Source organism: Lineus longissimus, chromosome 10 (assembly GCF_910592395.1).
Source record: "Lineus longissimus chromosome 10, tnLinLong1.2, whole genome shotgun sequence".
NCBI classification, from domain to species: domain Eukaryota; kingdom Metazoa; phylum Nemertea; class Pilidiophora; order Heteronemertea; family Lineidae; genus Lineus; species Lineus longissimus.
Window position 1 is genome coordinate 12,952,995 of NC_088317.1, and position 18,079 is coordinate 12,971,073.

The 18,079-nt window shown below is 40.9% G+C and overlaps 1 protein-coding gene across 1 annotated transcript; it reads left to right on the forward strand.

Annotated features, from left to right (window-relative positions):
• Nucleotides 1–409: 409 nt before the first annotated feature.
• LOC135494358 (solute carrier organic anion transporter family member 4C1-like) lies at nt 410–14,344 on the forward strand. Its single transcript, XM_064782276.1, has 5 exons — nt 410–1,028; nt 2,839–2,925; nt 8,683–8,910; nt 9,470–9,634; nt 14,034–14,344. The coding sequence occupies exons 1-5, from the start codon at nt 410–412 to the stop codon at nt 14,342–14,344; spliced, it is 1,410 nt and encodes a 469-aa protein (XP_064638346.1).
• Nucleotides 14,345–18,079: the final 3,735 nt, after the last annotated feature.

Below are 18,079 nucleotides of genomic sequence, written 5' to 3' on the forward strand. Positions count from 1 at the left end.
TCAGTATTTTCATTTAGATTATTTATTTTAGAATTTTTAAGAGGCCAAAATAATATTGTCACAACGCCGCAAACATTCCATAGCCTATTGCTATTAAAATTAGTTTAGATGTCTTTGTTAAAGAACTTTCCAAAATCAAAACAACAATTTGCGACGGGTTAGAGAGTTCCATCTTCCAAAGGTATTACTTCAGTACATTTTGTAAAAAATACACTTGCATAATCCGGGGATAATTTTAGGGGACAGCTGGCGAGCGATCACGCAAACAGTTTCAGTGTATCGTATGTTTTAGCACATGGTTTTACAAAAAAAGAGACACAGCCGGCCTGCTAAACCAAATGTATGTACTGCCCAAAGAGGAATCGGTTGGGTGGCTAAAGCTAATTCGAGAAAATTCCTCACAAAAACGATGGATCAACCAATCCTACCGAAGCCGCCCCGCTGCAGGCTCGGCAAGTGTCACCCCCAATGTCTCCAGAGCTTCCAAAACATCCAGAATTTCACGTTCTTTCTGAGTATCTTTGCCGTTATGTCAGGAATGCTTCCAAGGTACCTCGTCTCCCAGATCACTGCAATCGAGAAACATTTTGAAATGCCAAGCCAGCGCTCTGGAATAATCATCAGCGCGAAAGAAATCGGCTTCCTTTTAACCGTTGTTTTCGTCGGTCACTTCTTGAACAAATCAAATCGACCGCGGGTGTTGGCCGCATGTGCCTTCACCATCGGTGTCTCGTCCCTGCTTATGACGCTACCATTCTTCATCTACGGGACTCCGTCCAAACACAATGGAGAACAAACCTCCAAGAAAATAAGCAGCAGCCAGCTTTGCCAGAGGAATAGGACCAAGATTGACTTATCAGTGAGATGTGTGAATACGACGGGAAAAGGAGTTGGCAATGGCGATGTGGCATTTGGTACATTCATCCTAGCTGCTATTTTGTCTGGCTGTGGATCTTCCGGCCTGTATTCTATTGGTATTGCCTTTATTGACGATAACGCTGATAAAAATGAAGCTGCTTTGTACATAGGTAAGATGGCAATGATATTATGGTGGTGTAGATTGCAAGTTCGCGCGAGTCGTATCAACCTTGCCAACTTCGTACGTGTTTCGGGACATGCATGGATGTATGTATGTAGCTAATGTATGTAGCGAAATTACTATAAATGGGTTTATATGCTTATTTTACCCACTTACAGTGGAGAGCACATATCATGTGTAAGCAGTATTAAAACAAGTTAAAGCGTATTTCCTAAAAGTACAGTCTAGCTCATATTAATATCAACTCCTCTGACTTGTGATATCTCCCAAATTACAAGACCGATTTTAATGTGGTTTCGTTAGAGTTTTCACACACCTTGTTGTCTATATGAACATTCTAATAATAATGAAACGCGTCATTGTCTTCATTATGTAATCGACCATTTAAAAAAGGTCCAAAAAATAACTTCAGGAAAAATTCCACCAAAAATCACTAGTGTTGCAGTACAGCAAGAACTTAGACTTTCTGTGGTGTTTTCATGTTGATATCTTATCTTGGTTATGAACTATCATGCTTTTTGCAAAAATGTCAACATGTAATAGATACTATTTCTATTGACCTTTAGAAACTACCCCAAAACTTCCACCACCTCAACATGCAGTGTGTCATGTTACACATGTAGGGTCATGTGTTAACAAGCAAAGGCAATTTTTAACAGGCTATTTCTTTTATAGTATTCTAATAATTGCACAACAATTATTCAAACCTCATTCAATGAAGGAGGGACATAATTATCCCATTCATGGGCATACCTTTATTAGGGTTATTGTCACCGTGATGTAACTTGACATGTCACACGTAACTATATGTCACAATATATAACTATATGTCACAAAATAACTATATGTAACTATATGTCACAATATGATTATATAACTGGACATGTCACAATTGGACTAAGGTCAAGGGAGCGCTGATCAGCTGCTGTTCCTTTTGTGCTGACATGACTATTTTTCGATCCCAAGGATGTGTATTCATCATCTGTGAACTGTTCAGGATTTTATTTGTGATGCTGTTTGTACATTGGTCAGTCATCTGTTGTTTCTGTGCCCTCGGTTATTGTTTGGCCATTTGGCCAGACCAGTGGAAGCCATTTTTTGCACTGTGTTATTTCAGACCTAATGTAAGATATCAACATGAAAACTCACCAGGCTGTCTTATTTTTTGCTGTACTACAACACCATTGCTTTCTTCGTGGGTTTTTTCAAGAAATAAAAAAACACCTTTTATAAATTGACGATTACAACAGCGGCTCCCAGGCAGCACATTATCTTGACTAGATACCAAACCTGGCAATAGGGGGCTTGATAACGATAAAAAAGCTCCTTTCATTGACAATACAGTGCTTCTATTGACATTGTTAGTCATTTCTTAAATTCATTTACAATGTGCATTCCTAAAACGGGTTAATTAATTGTAGTGCTAATTAAGTTACAAAATACTCTTCTAATGCGATCCTAATAAAATAACTTTAGACATGTTTATAATTAGAGCCCATCGTCTCCTCAAGCAATACAGAGTGTTTGATATTATGACGAACTGCTCCATTTCTACTATCTACAGATGTATTTTGGGAATTCAGAGGTTTCAATGAGTTGGGTTTCTTTTGGTTTTAATTATGCATGTATCTCTACAGGAAATAATAAGAATAACTATCCGAGTTAACGAAACCTTGGGCTACAAGTCTTGGCCGCTCTGAATTTTCCATATTCTATAGTTTTGTTAATTCCTGTAATTATATCCAACTGTCAATCTCTTGTTGTATTAAAGTCATCCTTCTTGTGAATTATTGTTGCAGGTTTTACGCTTTGCCTTCGGTCAATTTCCCCAGTATTAGGCACGATGTTTGGTGCAGGAGTGTCGCGTATTCATGTGGATCTTCAAGGTAAGACGAATGTACGCATAACCAGGGCCAATGGGATACTGTCAACCGCCACACTGACTTTTTTCAAGGTCTCTAGTCCTACTGAAATACCTATAGTGCGTTCGATTCCTAGCGCCGCGCTTCGGTTAGCATAGGATCTCGCGCCTTGAGGCGCACGCCCAGTATGAATCGAGCCCGAACGCTCTCGCGCCAGGCCCGAGTAACTTTAGGGTAAAGTGGCGTCAAAAAGAATGATCAGACGCACAACCGGATGTGCGCTAACTACAAAAACGACTCATTAACCTTATTGAACAATTTTTTCACATCCATTTATCAATTTCTTCCAACAGCTATTCTATTTTTGTCAAAAAAGTGTAGTCTGATGCAATAAACATGTTTCGTGTATTTCGCAAAGCCAGCATTTTCAGGATTGTTTGCCATCTTTTCTCGAAGGTCACGGGCGGCGGTCATTTTATGTCGAAGTAGCCCGCTCGCAGGGTCGCTTACTTCGGCCTTGCGCGAGATGAGGCGCCATACCAAAAATAACGCACTGGCGCTTACTCGTGCAAGCACCCCGCCAGTAATCGAACACGCTACAAGTATAAGATTAGAGAAGAATGAAATACATGTACTCAAAATAAGCCAATAAATGTGTGCACTTTAAATCGCATTGTGCTCTGTTGCAAGTGACAACCTAGCCATTTTCAAGGGTAACTATTAAAGCCAGGACAATACGAACAAAATGATACCTCTCTCATCATCATACTTACTATAACTGCGCTACCTCGATTTTTGTGAAAGGACAAAACTATGAATTCTCTATAATTCTCAATTGATCAAGTGGATGGGCACTCGGCCTTTTTTAATGAACGTATTTTGTTTGCAGGGAATATTTGATACGGGGTTGTAATAGAATAAAACCAATAGCGAGCTGAACATTTTCTTTAATCTATATTTGGTAATACGGGTGAGGGTAACTATGACTTTAATATCCAATTACTACATGGAATCACAGTCTTCTCGACTCCTATATGGAGGAAAATGGAACTAAACTAGGGTTATTTGCATGTGAGAAAAACCACAAGATAAAGTCCTCTACATTCTCTGAGTAGTTTTGTTAGATGCTCTTTTTGAGAACAATGAATTTGGAACTTTGCAGTTGCATTCCTATCGGAGACCCTCGTGCTTCACAACACAGATATGCGTTTATGTTCAAAAGGAAGTAATAAATGTGCGTTCAATCTAAACTTGTTTGTAGTGAATATGACACGAGGCCCAGGATATACTTACTATTCAGGGTGTTTCATAAAAAAGGTAATCCGGGCGAAATGGGTTAAGGTTCTCAAAGTGATACTATGATGTGATTTACAACTTTGCGGAAATACGTCCGTTTTTAATTGTTGATCACAAATGTAAAGCGCAAATTTTCCATTTTTGATAAGATTTATTATAAAATCGCTGTTTTAATCGCGTCAGACTGGCCAACTGCCGAAGACGTTTTGAAAAACCCGCACTAAGTCACGTGACCTCATGACGTCACAACATGAACAAGTCAGACCGTCGAATATTTTCCTATTCGCTCGAGGAAGAAGCTATATCCGCAGTAGTTCGCGTGCGCTCAGGAAAATCTAATGAATATTAAATGAGGTCTAAAAATAGTTTTAGGAATACCATTATAATGATGTCAGCGGTGGAATTTCCTGGTTGGACTTGGGAAATTTATGATGAAATGACTAGGACTGTGGACTTGGGGGGGGGGGGGGGGGGGACTCAGGAGGAGAAGATGAACCACCGGCTGGTGACCTCTTGACTCGAACTTCATGGTGACGGCCCGGTTCTTTGATAGGGTCAGGCCAGCGGAATACCCCAACACATTCAGTTTTGCTGGCGTTGCCGCAAAACATACATCGCAGCACAACGCTACCCAACAACCCTTTTCTTCTTCTTCACCATAATCTTCAGTTCTTATCGTGTATATATTGTGTAAGGACGGGATGGAATGTCAATGGTCAATGGCAGTTGTGAATAAACGAATGAGATTTTTTTTCGCTGGAATGTAAACCACCGCGACCGCGAAAATGTTCATGTTGTGACGTCATCAACGAAAACGTCGTCGGCGTAGCGCGATTTCAACGGCATCGAAGCGAGCCGTCCGGGCGGGATTAAAACTATCAGTTTCTAGAAAATGTGCATTTCGATTCGAAAACCTTACCGATTTATGAGAAAGTGACGTAGTCATTTGTCGAAAACAGCTAAAACATTATATGGTGAAATTTGACACGAGTTACCCTTTAAATCATTCATTATACAACTTTTGACAATGCAGCACAGTTAAAGCGAACTGGAACCGCCGAGCCAGTTCGTATGACCTCGTTTTCATTTCCCGCGTATCGGGTGATCAGAACGAGGCATGAATGAAACATGGCGCCTAGCTGTCAATCATTGAGTGACGTCACTACTATGGAATTTACTACGAAAACTCATGAATGAAAGATCGCATGACTCACGTGATTCTCACATGATTCTCAATGATAACAAATTGAACTGCGCATGCTCGGGCACTGGGGGCGGAGCTACAAATTTGAACTCGAATATGAAGTTGGAAGTTGGACTTTCTCGGGCGGTGAAAGTCGAAAAGTTGAATAAATCGCTCGGCGGTTCCAGTTCCCTTTAAGTAGAAACTATGAGATTTGCGTTGATACCATTTTGACGTCCATGCAGTCACGCATGACTGAGCACCATGGCCATTTAAAATGACAGGCAGAAATCAACTTGTTCCAAGCAGGGAAATTCCATGCAGTTGTCGTCACACATGGTTCATTGTCAATGGTTCATTAATTTAAGAATGTTATGTCATAACTGGGAGGGGTATTTTCAGGCGCTTATGGTGGGCACAGTATGGTGCTCCAGCACATCGCCTTCGCACAGTTCAGGGGCCATATTTGCGAAGGTGTCGGAACGTTTGCGTTACGACGTGTTTGCGATGGGTTTGCGGGCACGCTAATTTTGCGATGCGTGGTATTTACGAATACCTCGCAAAGCCCTCTCAAAAATATTGCCACTTGGCCAGCACGCAAAGTTTTCGAGCGCTCGCAAAGTTCCATATCATAATTTGAATCGACCAATCCTATCACATTAGGAATCCTGAAACGTTCTTCGTCGAAAATCCCTTCCTCAAATGGGCGTTGTTCATCTACTGTTCTAGGAAAATTGATTATTTCCTTCGACTTTGTTGCTAATGCATATGCCACGTCCTACAGTTGGTTGGTTTACCCCTGCTAGGTCTCCATAATCCAGCTGCATCTGCCCTGTGGCGAAATACCTGAGTGCACACAGAACCTGCAATGCAGCTGGTATTGAATGCGACCTTGTTGTGGGCGGGTCCGTTATGACGTCTTTGATGAGGTCAATGACTTCGAGCAAGATAGCACGTGGTATTCGGTATTTCTTGATCAACCATATGTCGTTGAACTTTTTAAGTGGATGAGTTCGATCCAGGAAGACTCGATTGGCATACGTTGTCGCTCTACCTCATCCTCTCCAAGTAGAAGTATTAGGGCCATTCTGCTTTCTTCACAGGCTAAGACTAGACTGGTAGTCTTACACGGGTCAAAATATTCAAGTAATTGCCGTATACATCCATAGTGTTATGCAGCTGTTGAACCACCCAGTTGATCCATCACCATGTTCACCTTAAGGTCGATCTATACCCATGCGTGGCGCAAAACTGTCCAACTTCGACTCGTGACAATTCATTGATAACAATGATTCAACAAAAATTATGGTACGGTACGTTACGTATGAAGCATCTAAGTCAACTTCCCCCCCCCCCCAAATAACTGGATCGTATTTATGGATTACCTCGAAAAATGTATTATGCAAAATATGCATAAAATGCATATTTTTTTTCGGAAAGTCAAAAAATCACCTTCATCAATTTTATGTCAACATGCTATGTTGCATCGAAGCATACTCTGTTGGAAAGGACGCAGCCATCCCTAGCGGCGCATGTCCATATAACCGCCGATCACTTAAAAAAATCTAATTATGCATATAATAAACGAAGTAGAACTTTTACTCAACATAATTTATCTATTTCGGAAATTTCGCGGAAATCTTCTGGAAAAACCCTAAATCCGCAGTAATACGGACAAGCTCCAGTTGGTTACAGCACATTTCCATTTTCAAAATTTGAAAAACGTTTTAGAAAAGTGGAGAAAAACTGCTTGTCAATGACATTTTGAAACTTTATCACTCACGACGGTTTGTTTACTATTTACAACACGAGCCATTAGAGTGCGTTTCGAAATAGTATGCGCAAATCAGCGGACCATTGAAAACCTAGGCATATAATTGCTGTCACATTTCAGGGTTGTGGTTAGGCATCAATAAAAATTCCTCGAGCGCTGACTCTGCCTAAAATTGGCGAACAGAGTCTAAGCAATTATGATTCATTATCTTACACTCCAATGGGTAGCTTGGAATGTGCTTGGCTTGGGAAAACCACTTGATCCAACCTTGTTATTTTATATCAATTAAACTGTTGACTGAATATGGCTGCGCTAGGGCCATGAAATGGAACACCCTATATGTTCCCGTTTGATAAGCTTGTCAGTATCAGCCTACTAGTCATCAAAATGAACTTATTGATGGAGATGATTGCTAAATATACGCATTGGTTGACTTTTATTAATGTTATGCATATTGGTAGTTTGGAAAAAATTACTGTAAGAACAGGAGAGATACCTTTCATTTGAATACAATATTTCCAAACAGGAAACCTTGACGGCCACTGCTTTGTTCGAAGAACGATTAATCACTCTAAACCGCCCAGCGTAGTGGCCACCAAGGTCACCAGATTTGACTCCCTGTGATTTGTTTCTCTGGGGTATACATGAAGAACAAGGTTTATGCGACTCCAGTTCAAGGTCAAGCAGAAGTAAGAGCTCGCATAATTCGGGAGGTCAATGATTTGAGGGACAATCCATATATTGTACCAAGGGCTGTTCAGGATATGTGGCAACGTTCGCTTTATCCGGTGGGTCAGTAATAATACTAAGAACTCGCATAATTCGGGAGGTCAATGAGTTGAGGGACAATCCAGAGATTGTGATAAGGGCGGTTCAGGATATATGGCAACGTTGTCAAACGCATCCAAAGAGGAGGGGGTCAACGTAGAGGGTAATGTGGCTTAATAGTGAGGTTTCGCAACCACCCGTTTAGGCCCTACGACGACGTTTATCTATTGTGTGAGTTTACCTTAACAATAGATAAACGTCGTCGAAGGGCCTAACCGGGCGGTTGCGAAACCTCCCTAATGTCAAGCTTGAATTTTCCAACTTGGAACAAGGTGATTTCTGCATGTCTTTTTCAAGACTATGGTCCTCAGTCATGCATAACAGGTTGGACGTCGCAATGGTATCAACACAAAGCTCATAGCTTCTACTTTACTGTGCTGCAATGAGAGAAGTTGTATAATGAATGGTTTAAAATATTGACCCATTTTGCTAGGATTACCTTTTTTATGAGACACCCTGTACACAGGGTGTCTCTTGCATACATGCAAGAAAGTGTTAAAATTATTGATGCCACTGTACGTCAGTAATTAGCTTAAATCAAAACTAATTATTTTCATGTTCCTATTATTTGCACGTCTATGTAGCTTAATGCAGGTAAAATATCCCTGGTCATATATCATACAATGTAACAATTAGTCACTTGCCGTTAGATAAAATCAGCTCTTGTTCCACAATTTCATCTTCAAATTCCTAACCTTAGATCACCCGGGTCCGCAACATTCGTCTTGGATCGGGGCATGGTGGATCGGATTCCTCGCCATTGGGGTCATAGTTATCCTGTCGGGCGTCCCGCTCTTGTTTTACCCTAAGCACCTACCAAAGGCCAAAGAAAGAAAAGTAGCGACAGCAGCCCCAAGCCCTGCGATATCACCGAGTCGAAGCACAGTAGAGAGTGCGGCGGATGAGGAAGGCGAGATGTTGGCTAAAAGTAAGGACAATCAAGAAAAAACATGTTTTGTTTTGCACGCGCATCCAGTTTGGTTGCCAATGTAAGCATAGATAGGCCTGCTGGTAAATTGATTGACCGGGTAATCGCAGAGTTCAGCAGCGTCACATATAGAAATTGCGGCGCACCAGTCTGACTCTCACTCCGAGGTTTCATGATCAATTCGATATAATTTAATTGACGAACGATTTCATATTGATTTTCAGTGAGATTCGAAAGGGGGACACTGGCTTCGTAGGCCAATAGTGGCATGGACTTTTCGTGGGACCTAAGAATTCATACATAAGATGATTATGGTGAAATGAGGTCGACGGTACCCTAAAACTTCGAACCTTGTAAATTCGCCGAGGATATGTCCTAAAAGGTCAAAATGTAGTCCTTGGATTGATTTGATTGGATGAAATAAGTCGTCGATGGAACGCCACGACGTGTGAAGACAAACGTTTTTTTGTTTTTTTTCGGATTTGATTATTTTGTTACTAATACTCTCTTCGACTCGAGAGTTTAGGAAATCCTAAATTCTTCGTTTCGTGATTTGCAGGTTTCCCTAAAAGTGTCTGGAAGCTGCTTAGAAATACCGTTTTCATTGTTTTTGTAATTGGGAGTATGGTGAACGTAGCGGCTGGCACGGGGTTCATGGCGTTTCTACCTAAATATATAGAGTCGCAGTTTCATGTCGACACATTCACTGCCAACATGGTTGCAGGTAAGGACTTTCCTCTAAGGGACAATCCAGCGATTGTTTTAGTATATTGTTATATCTGAAATGGAAAGTTTCTTCATTTATGACACCGTTCGTGACTTCATCAAAAGGTGTTACATGTATGCTATCGAGGGATGTTTACTACCATCATGTTGACTTGTACCTGCCAACAAGGTTTAGAGAGGAATGATGAAGGTCTTGGGTGACAAGCAAAAAATGGTTCGCGTGAAGATAAGGCGTTCGCGATTTTTACTAGAAAACCGTGGCAATCTGCACTTAAGTCTAGCTTTTCAAAGATGACACCAATATCTATCACTTTCTAGCGGGGACAACCTTGTCCGGTGCCCTCGGAACGGGTATCAGCGGGCTGCTGACATCACGAATCAGGATGAGGCTGAATGACCTTTTCTTTCGGACAGTCATAGGTGTGGCTGTTGCCGCAATTTTAATCCTTAGTTTGATGTCATTTGGGTGTCCTGAAATTCAAATTTCGGGATATAACCAGAAAACGTGAGTAAAATATACATTCTCACACAGACTCAGAAAATGTAGCTGTATGCCCACCATCACATAAAATGTCGCGCAAAATACTACGAAAACTTCATATTCTGAGCCTCGTCCAAGATAACTTGATCACTTGCCCTTCGCGACAGCCTATACAGAAGATTTTGGGTAAGATAAGGTAAATCGGACTGGAAGTCGTAAAATTTATCTGAAAATTTCTATTATTGAAGAGACAACTTGGGCATAAGATATTTTGTTTTTTTCATAAAAAAATGACTTCCAGTACGACCGCGACTTCTCTAAACAGGATAATTGAAAAATCATTGAACTGAAATAAACAACACACTATACAGTGTGTCTCAGAAAGTTTGTCGAATTAAATTCAATAAAATTGGCAGTACATCGCAGCTACAGGGTTAACATAAGGTCTTATCCAACAGGTAACTTGTCATTGTAACGGGTGGCGTTAGAGGGTCTTTTCTAGGCATAGAATTGATACCGCCCATGGGGAACTACCTGACGTAACGGACCGCTCGCGGATCACTGCGTTGGACAATTTTGTTACAGCATGCCGAAATTAGGCCAGGCTCGGTCGAAGGTGAGCGGTTCATTGACCTGCCGTACAATTGCTTGACGTGGGCTCCGGTGTGCAAAGGATAGTAGTCCTAGGGCTGATAGTCCGTGTAACAATAGCCCGCATTGCTAAATGTTTTGGTTAGGGTTAGCGTTACAATAGATCATGCTGCTTAATTGATCAAATACAATGCTACCGGACTATGACTCCAGGGGGACTATATCCACTGTCACACCGTCACAGTGTTTTATCTGTGAAGTAATTCATATATTGACCCTCTTCAGATTGATGGTGCCGCATAAATGCCAATTTGATTCGACAAACTTTCTGGGACACACTGTATAGGAAGGGGTGTAACCATAGGCCTGCCTGAAATTCACAAACCATGTCCAACATGCACAAAACTCGCAACAATGGCGAAAGTCATTATCAGATATCAGAATAAGTGTGATGCTACACAGGTGGCGGTGCATGGTGGCAGGCGGGGGTATTATCCCCTCGCTATGTAAATCTCACGCCCAAGTTGTCCCTTTTAAATGCCGATGGTGGTTGTTTGACGTTGACCGTGACATATTCAATCGAAGAGGTAATAAAACTTCTTAAAGCTTTTAAAATATTCTGAATCTTTTTCTTTACCTTGTCGTTGTAGCAATTTGAGTGGTTCATCCTTGTCCGCAAACCAAACATGCGATCAGTCCCACTGTCCCGGAAGGCTATATGAGCCAGTCTGTGGTTCGAATGGTGTCACGTACTACTCGCCGTCCCACGCAGGCTGTGATGAGGGAGAAAGTGACATCGGTGTGAGTATTTTCTGTAGAATTGCCATATGTCATATTCTGAAAATCAGACTATCTTAACTTAAAAGGTTTCAGGACATTGTCAAGTATATTCAGTACATGTAGTTCGAATAATTACATGTATACTGTTATCATGGTGCAAATGGTGCAAATAGCAAATGCGAGCAATGTTCTGTACTCATATTTATTATCAATGCTTTGAGGCGTCGGCTCGCCTTCGAATCATTTTGGATCCATCATTCTCTCTCCTCTATTAGATAATATGTAACTGATGCCAAAAAAGGGAAAACTGGCATAATGCCAAAATACCTCGACCCCCACATTGGTTTAAATTAAATCTGATGCACAATTCCTAGAATTTATTGCTAAGACTTCTTCTTATTTCTTTCCTATCCTCTAGAATTCCATTGGATGATAATTTCATTTTATATGTATAATTTTAAGTGGAACCCTATCATAGGTCTATGACCCCTCGATCTGGGCGTCCCCATTGAGTGCCATCATTGTCTTCATTCGACTGTTTTTATTTTTATGCTGATTATTCGATAGTTTATCCTACGTCTTCTTGTTATAATGGTGCTTAATAAATCTTATAAATTAAGACTTTGTTTATTTTCTCAAAATTGATTATTTTTACAATGCATGCATCTATACGAAGTTGAAATTGTCATAATGTATTTCTAGTTCGGATGTTCGAAATTTTATATGAAGGGGTTAGGTGTGCAGTACAGACAAATTACTTTAAAGTTCAACATAAGCCTTATCTTTGTCAGTGAACCCACCGCCTGTCTTCACTTAGATACCAAACCAAATCTGTGACATGTTAATTTATTTCTAGACAAGGGGCTTCATTTGATCTATTACTTTATACGATTTGGCGCTTCATGTACTTTCTGTGAATATTGTTACAAGTCATGCTCCTAAAAACAGAATTGTGACATCATAATGGGAAAATATGAAACATTGCATCTTTCTATTCATAGTTTTCTGGTTGTGATTGCGTCGGAAATAATGCAACTTCCGTGCCCGGAGCCTGTCACTCTGACTGCGATATGCTCATCCCCTACGCGTTGTGTTTCATAATTCTCATCTTCCTTGCCCATCTGACAACCATGCCACTCATAATGGTATCAATAAGGTATGTTAAGAAACGGTGTGTTTCTTCCCAATTGTGCAATGTGCCGCAACCCTAATTGTGCAATGTGCCGCAACCCCAATTGTGCAATGTGCTAAAATGAACAAAATTGGGTCTAAAATAATCACTGTTTAGCTTGGGGAATTGGTCATTTAGTTTACATAGCTGCTATTGATCATCTTGGTAGTAACATTCGCATATGGAGTCTGAATATATCCTTCTAAAAGTTTCATATTTTTTTAAAGAGATCCAGTTGTGCCACAAGTCTTTATTTAGACTAGCTGTATGTAGTAAAAATAAAAAAATGGTGATTACCTCTTATGCAGTTCATTGACTGGAGTCAGTACTGTTATGCAACATTATGCAATGTTACCCAGATTTCCACTTCACATAAACAACTACCTGGGGGAACTCGAAACTGCTACGTTTTATCAATGGAAGCTTATTCCCGCCTTAGGTTTTAACTGGGTCGTTCAAAACTTCCCATTTTATAAGCGTTTCGCTACAAGTTTCCTTTAATGGACCCGGCGGTTAATATCTACTGCACTTCACAGTTTGAGACAGTGCGCTATGCGCCTAAGCCTCGGCAAGCAAAACCGCGTGGTATGGTGCAATATTATTGGGAAGCAGTCAGAAAGCATTTAAAACCATCGTAAGATTTGAGATGAATTAGGAAATATAAATTGATGCACCACTGTCAGTACTAATTATCTCACCAAACCGCTCGAATTCGAAAGGAACAAAAATGTTGGCTCTTTGCTCGTGGTTTCGGTTAGCCAACCAAAACTTCTAGTTCAGTATCAATTCATTTAGCTATGGGTCAATAGAACATACTTGTGTTCGCCTACTTCACCTAATTTAAGACAATGTGTTACGACATTTGTACGTGGCAGTCCTAATATTTCAGTTATTCATTTCCCTCGACCGACGCACATTTCTCCACTTATGTTTTAGATCCGTAGACGAAGATGACAAATCGCTAGCATTGGCGTTAATCAACATTGCTCTTAGTATTGGCAGTAAGTACATGTATCAAGCTAATCATCGTTTTGACATAAAAGCAGCAGGAAGCTCATTTTGTCTTCATGCTAATTCAAAGTCATACAATGTCCATACGTGGAATCCAACGAAATGTATCTTCTTTGGCTAGAATGAACTCGTATGAATCAAATGTCCTTCGATAATAAGTTTTCAACGTAGCAAGTAATATTTCCCAGGCGTCCGTCTTTGACTGCCCAGTTATGCGTCGATCTCGCTGGTAGAATGAGTGCCGAATGTGGAATCAGGTTGTACATTGTGAGATTGTCACCATGTTCATGATTTAGCTACATAAGTCTTTACAGTAGACGTTTACTGTTTTCGCAAATTTACGAACTAACCTACATGTTTCAGTCTTTCCCGTGCCTGTCCTCTTCGGGTGGCTCTTGGACAGCCTCTGCCTGGTGACGGAATCAAGCTCCGGCTGCAACCTGGATAAGTCCGAGTTATGCCTCGTCTACGACAATGAGGCCATTCGGTACAGCCTACATGGTGTGACCTTTGGATTACGCTTTCTGTGTCCGATATTGTACATGTTGTGTTGGTTTCTCTCGAGGAATATGGTATTTCCTGGAGATAAGACCGATAAAGATGAGAAGAAACAGCAAGAATTCAAAGATGAAGTCAAAGAAAAAGACAAGGAGGAGGATGTTGGAAACTATTGAACCAGAAACATACATTTATTGCCGTGTACTGGTTCGAAACATATTTTGAAACTTGTTGTGCTCAGACGTTCGTTTTGACAGCCAAACAGACGGGGCCGACATTGGTTACCAACAGTGGGCGACAGTGGGCTATCTATATTTAGTTTGAGCTATATACATAGGCACGTAGAGTAAGGGTCAGGAGCGGAGGGACGGTCATGGTTAGAAGCAGAGAGTTTGTTAGGTTTAAAATAGATTGGACATGCAATGCTTTTCATAACTGTAGTTAAAGTGAGTACCTAAAATTAACCAGAAACCTTTGGGTAGATTTTAGGTCGCATGTGGCTCCAATGCGCCCACTTAAGTTCGGTTGGCTATTCCCGCGAAGAACAGACGCTGGTTCATGGAGACGCCAGTTTACATCGTGCGACATCACGAGATGGTCTCAGCTATATATTGACCTCTATAGCATTCCGCGAAGATGACGTCACTGCAGCTGCTGCCCTCTATTTCCCCATCGCTGAATTACAGGCAATGTCGGACAAACATGCGGTTTCGTAATGGATTCAGGCTTTCTAACTGGGGCAGTTAGATGCAATCTGGCACATGTCCGAGTGTTGGAAATACTACATAATTGTTCTGAATATTTCTCTCTATGATTCTATGGTATCATTCATGCTAAAAACAATGCAGGGTCAAAGATAATTGACTTTGAAATAAGCTCAAATGCGTAGAAATAAGTGTCGATGTCCGACTGTCACGTGACTAAAACGTCATCAATATCTTATGCAAATGACCTTGTGAGCTATAAATAGTAACTTCGCGGAATGCTATTGCGACGGTGTGGTGTTGTTGACGCAAGTACTTAATAAGGCGTCCCGCCCAGCAAAACGTTGAACTGTTGTTATTTTCCAGTCAACGTAGAGCATGGTGAATAGAATACCACCCCCCCCCCCCCCCCCCACTCAGCAAATTTAAGGGGAGGGGCGCAGTCCTCGTACCAATATCCTAATGCCCCCCCCCCCCACCCCTCACCAGCTGTCTGAAAAAAAACAATCACCTGTAGCGAGCTAAAACTAATCCTCAAAATGAAAGAATTTAGCAGGAATTTTCCAGTAATGAAAGCAAAAAACCTCTGTTGCATCATAGTTCTCCCATACATTGTGAAAAAGAACGAAAATTAAATGAAATAAAAAAGTGACTTTTGGACATTTCAAAAATTGCCTGTTACTTAATGAAGGGACTGGATTAGCTGGGTCCAAATACATCAGATAATATATATATATGTTTATTCGTACTGAGGAAATCTAGTACAATTTGAAACAGTAAGCAAGTTAAGAAAATACAGAAAAGAACATTACACTGAATACAGACAAAGCAATGTACAATATACTTAATTCGACATTCTACTAATGTCCCTGCATCTTTGAGTAATCAACATGACAGACTTTCTCAGTTCACACACAGCATTTCTATCATGTCACTGATTTCATAAAAATTGAGTTGGTCATCTCCCGAGTCCCTCATCTCAAGTAAATCCTTAATAAAAGCCCCCCTTTGTTGAACTATAACATCATCATTGATTTCCATATCGTCTACATTTAGAGCGGGTAAATGAAACCTACTAACGTTATATTTGTGACATATGTGCTTAAGGCTGCCGCTGAACGAGGATCTACTCCCGTGTACTGCCAGCCCTAAGCACATTCTAACAACAACACTGCTAGACCTTTCCATCATATGATAAAAGTTCACGACCCTGCGTTCTAACAAACTCTGGATTGTACAGTCACCTATAATATGAGGCAGTAAAACATTGTGTGTCCGTCGTGGAATGTCCATGGTACGTCGAATGCATTTTCGCCAAGCCACATATACATTATCGATGGTGGGCTTTGACAAATCCCACAGTGAGCATCCATAAAAAGAGGTACAGTAGCTTTTAAATAAAGAGTATTTAACCATTGCTGAGGCATGACCGAATTGGGATAATAAAATATTTGTTTTCTTGTACAGATCGTTCACACTTTACTCAATTCGTATCCTATTTGATTCTGGCCCGATTGGTATGCCCAGGTGAATCTCCGATACACTGGGTTTAAGAACCACACCACTAAACTGAACCTCAATACCGGCAACATCCCGCATTCCAAACACTAATAATCTGCTTTTCGCCGCATTAAACCTAACTTTAAACTCTATTGAAAAATCATCGCATACATCTAAAAGTTTCCGTAGCGCAAGGAGAGATGGTGATAAAATGATAACATCATCTGCATAAGCGAAAGCAGCACAAAACAAATGCCCTATGTGACACCCAAGTTTGGAATTCTTAAGACTAACGAGCAGTTCGTCCAGGTACAGATTGAACAGGATCGGGGAAAGAACCCCACCCTGCTTGACACCATTGGAAACACTAAAAACATCTGAAGTATACACTCCCCATCTCACACGCATTTTCTGCGTCGTGTATATCGAAGCTAGAAGCCGGGCCACCAGTGGGCAAACACCTTTCTTTAAGAGAACATTAAATAGCTTTGTGAAATTAACACAATCAAACGCCTTACTGGCATCCAACATAACACAGAACACGGGTGTATCACTTTCAACATAGTACTGAATCACTTCCTCTACCACAAAACCACATGTTGTTGTCGATGACCCTTTTTTGAATCCAAACTGTTCGTCACTAGATATAAGAGAGTCACCATACTTGTGTAATATAACATAATCTAGGATCTTTCCAATGATACTGCTCAACGCTATCCCCCGATAGTTCTCAGAATTGGTCAATGACTTTCGCCCGTCCTTGGGGATTGGTACAATGGTGGACCTGGATATGGCGCCAGGTACACAGCCATGGTCAAACATCATATTCAACAGGAACGACAAGTATACCCTGAGCAGACGACTACCATTTATATAATGATTGGACATAAGTAGGACAGGAGTATCATCGTTCTTGCCAGCCTTCAGACGACCGATACCCAGTGTAATGTCTTCAACAGAAATATGATGCGTATATCTACAAGTCCCAACTTGGCACGCTTGGGTGATTCCTTCCTGACATTTTTCATTAAAAGCTAATAGATCATTTTCTTGATAGGGAACAGAATTGTGAAGAGTTGAGAATTTGTGTTTGAAAAGGTTGCAAATTTTATCCCGTCCAGTATTCCATCCATACTATTGGGATTCTCGGCATTTTTCCCTTTGACCCTTTTAACCTCACTCCAAAAATCATTAGGTTTTTTGTCGCTCAAAGCACTGGCCAGTTTATTAGCTGATACTTTATTCCTATCTCTCTTTGCCTTACGCACCGCTAGGTGATAACCAGCGCGCGTACGCCTGCGGATATCAGCAACGTACCCATCTCTAGGTCTACCATTGTCCTTCCACAGGTTGTGCCAGAACATAGCTGTATCTCTTAAATGCCTAACTTCATCGTTCCATCCAGCAGTGCCATTATGATTCCGACCGTATCCCCGCTCATTATTTGGTATACATCTATCACCAGCCAACAGACAGGCATTAACAATGTCATCATGAAAAGAATCAATTTCATTAAAATGGTCCCGACACAGTCGATCATTACACCGCATAGCATTTAACGGAACATTTATGTTTGATAGCATTCCGCGAAGATGACGTCACTGCAGCTGCTGCCCTCTATTTCCCCATCGCTGAATTACAGGCAATGTCGGACAAACATGCGGTTTCGTAATGGATTCAGGCTTTCTAACTAGGGCAGTTAGATTC

What these genes read in the sequence shown, in the direction of transcription:
- LOC135494358 (XM_064782276.1), top strand. Translation starts at nt 410, where the DNA reads ATGGATCAACCAATCCTACCGAAGCCGCCCCGCTGCAGGCTCGGCAAG. An exon ending in TGAAGCTGCTTTGTACATAG is followed by an intron (nt 1,029 to 2,838) that starts GTAAGATGGCAA and finishes TTATTGTTGCAG; the next exon opens with GTTTTACGCTTTGCCTTCGG. An exon ending in TATTCATGTGGATCTTCAAG is followed by an intron (nt 2,926 to 8,682) that starts GTAAGACGAATG and finishes TCCTAACCTTAG; the next exon opens with ATCACCCGGGTCCGCAACAT.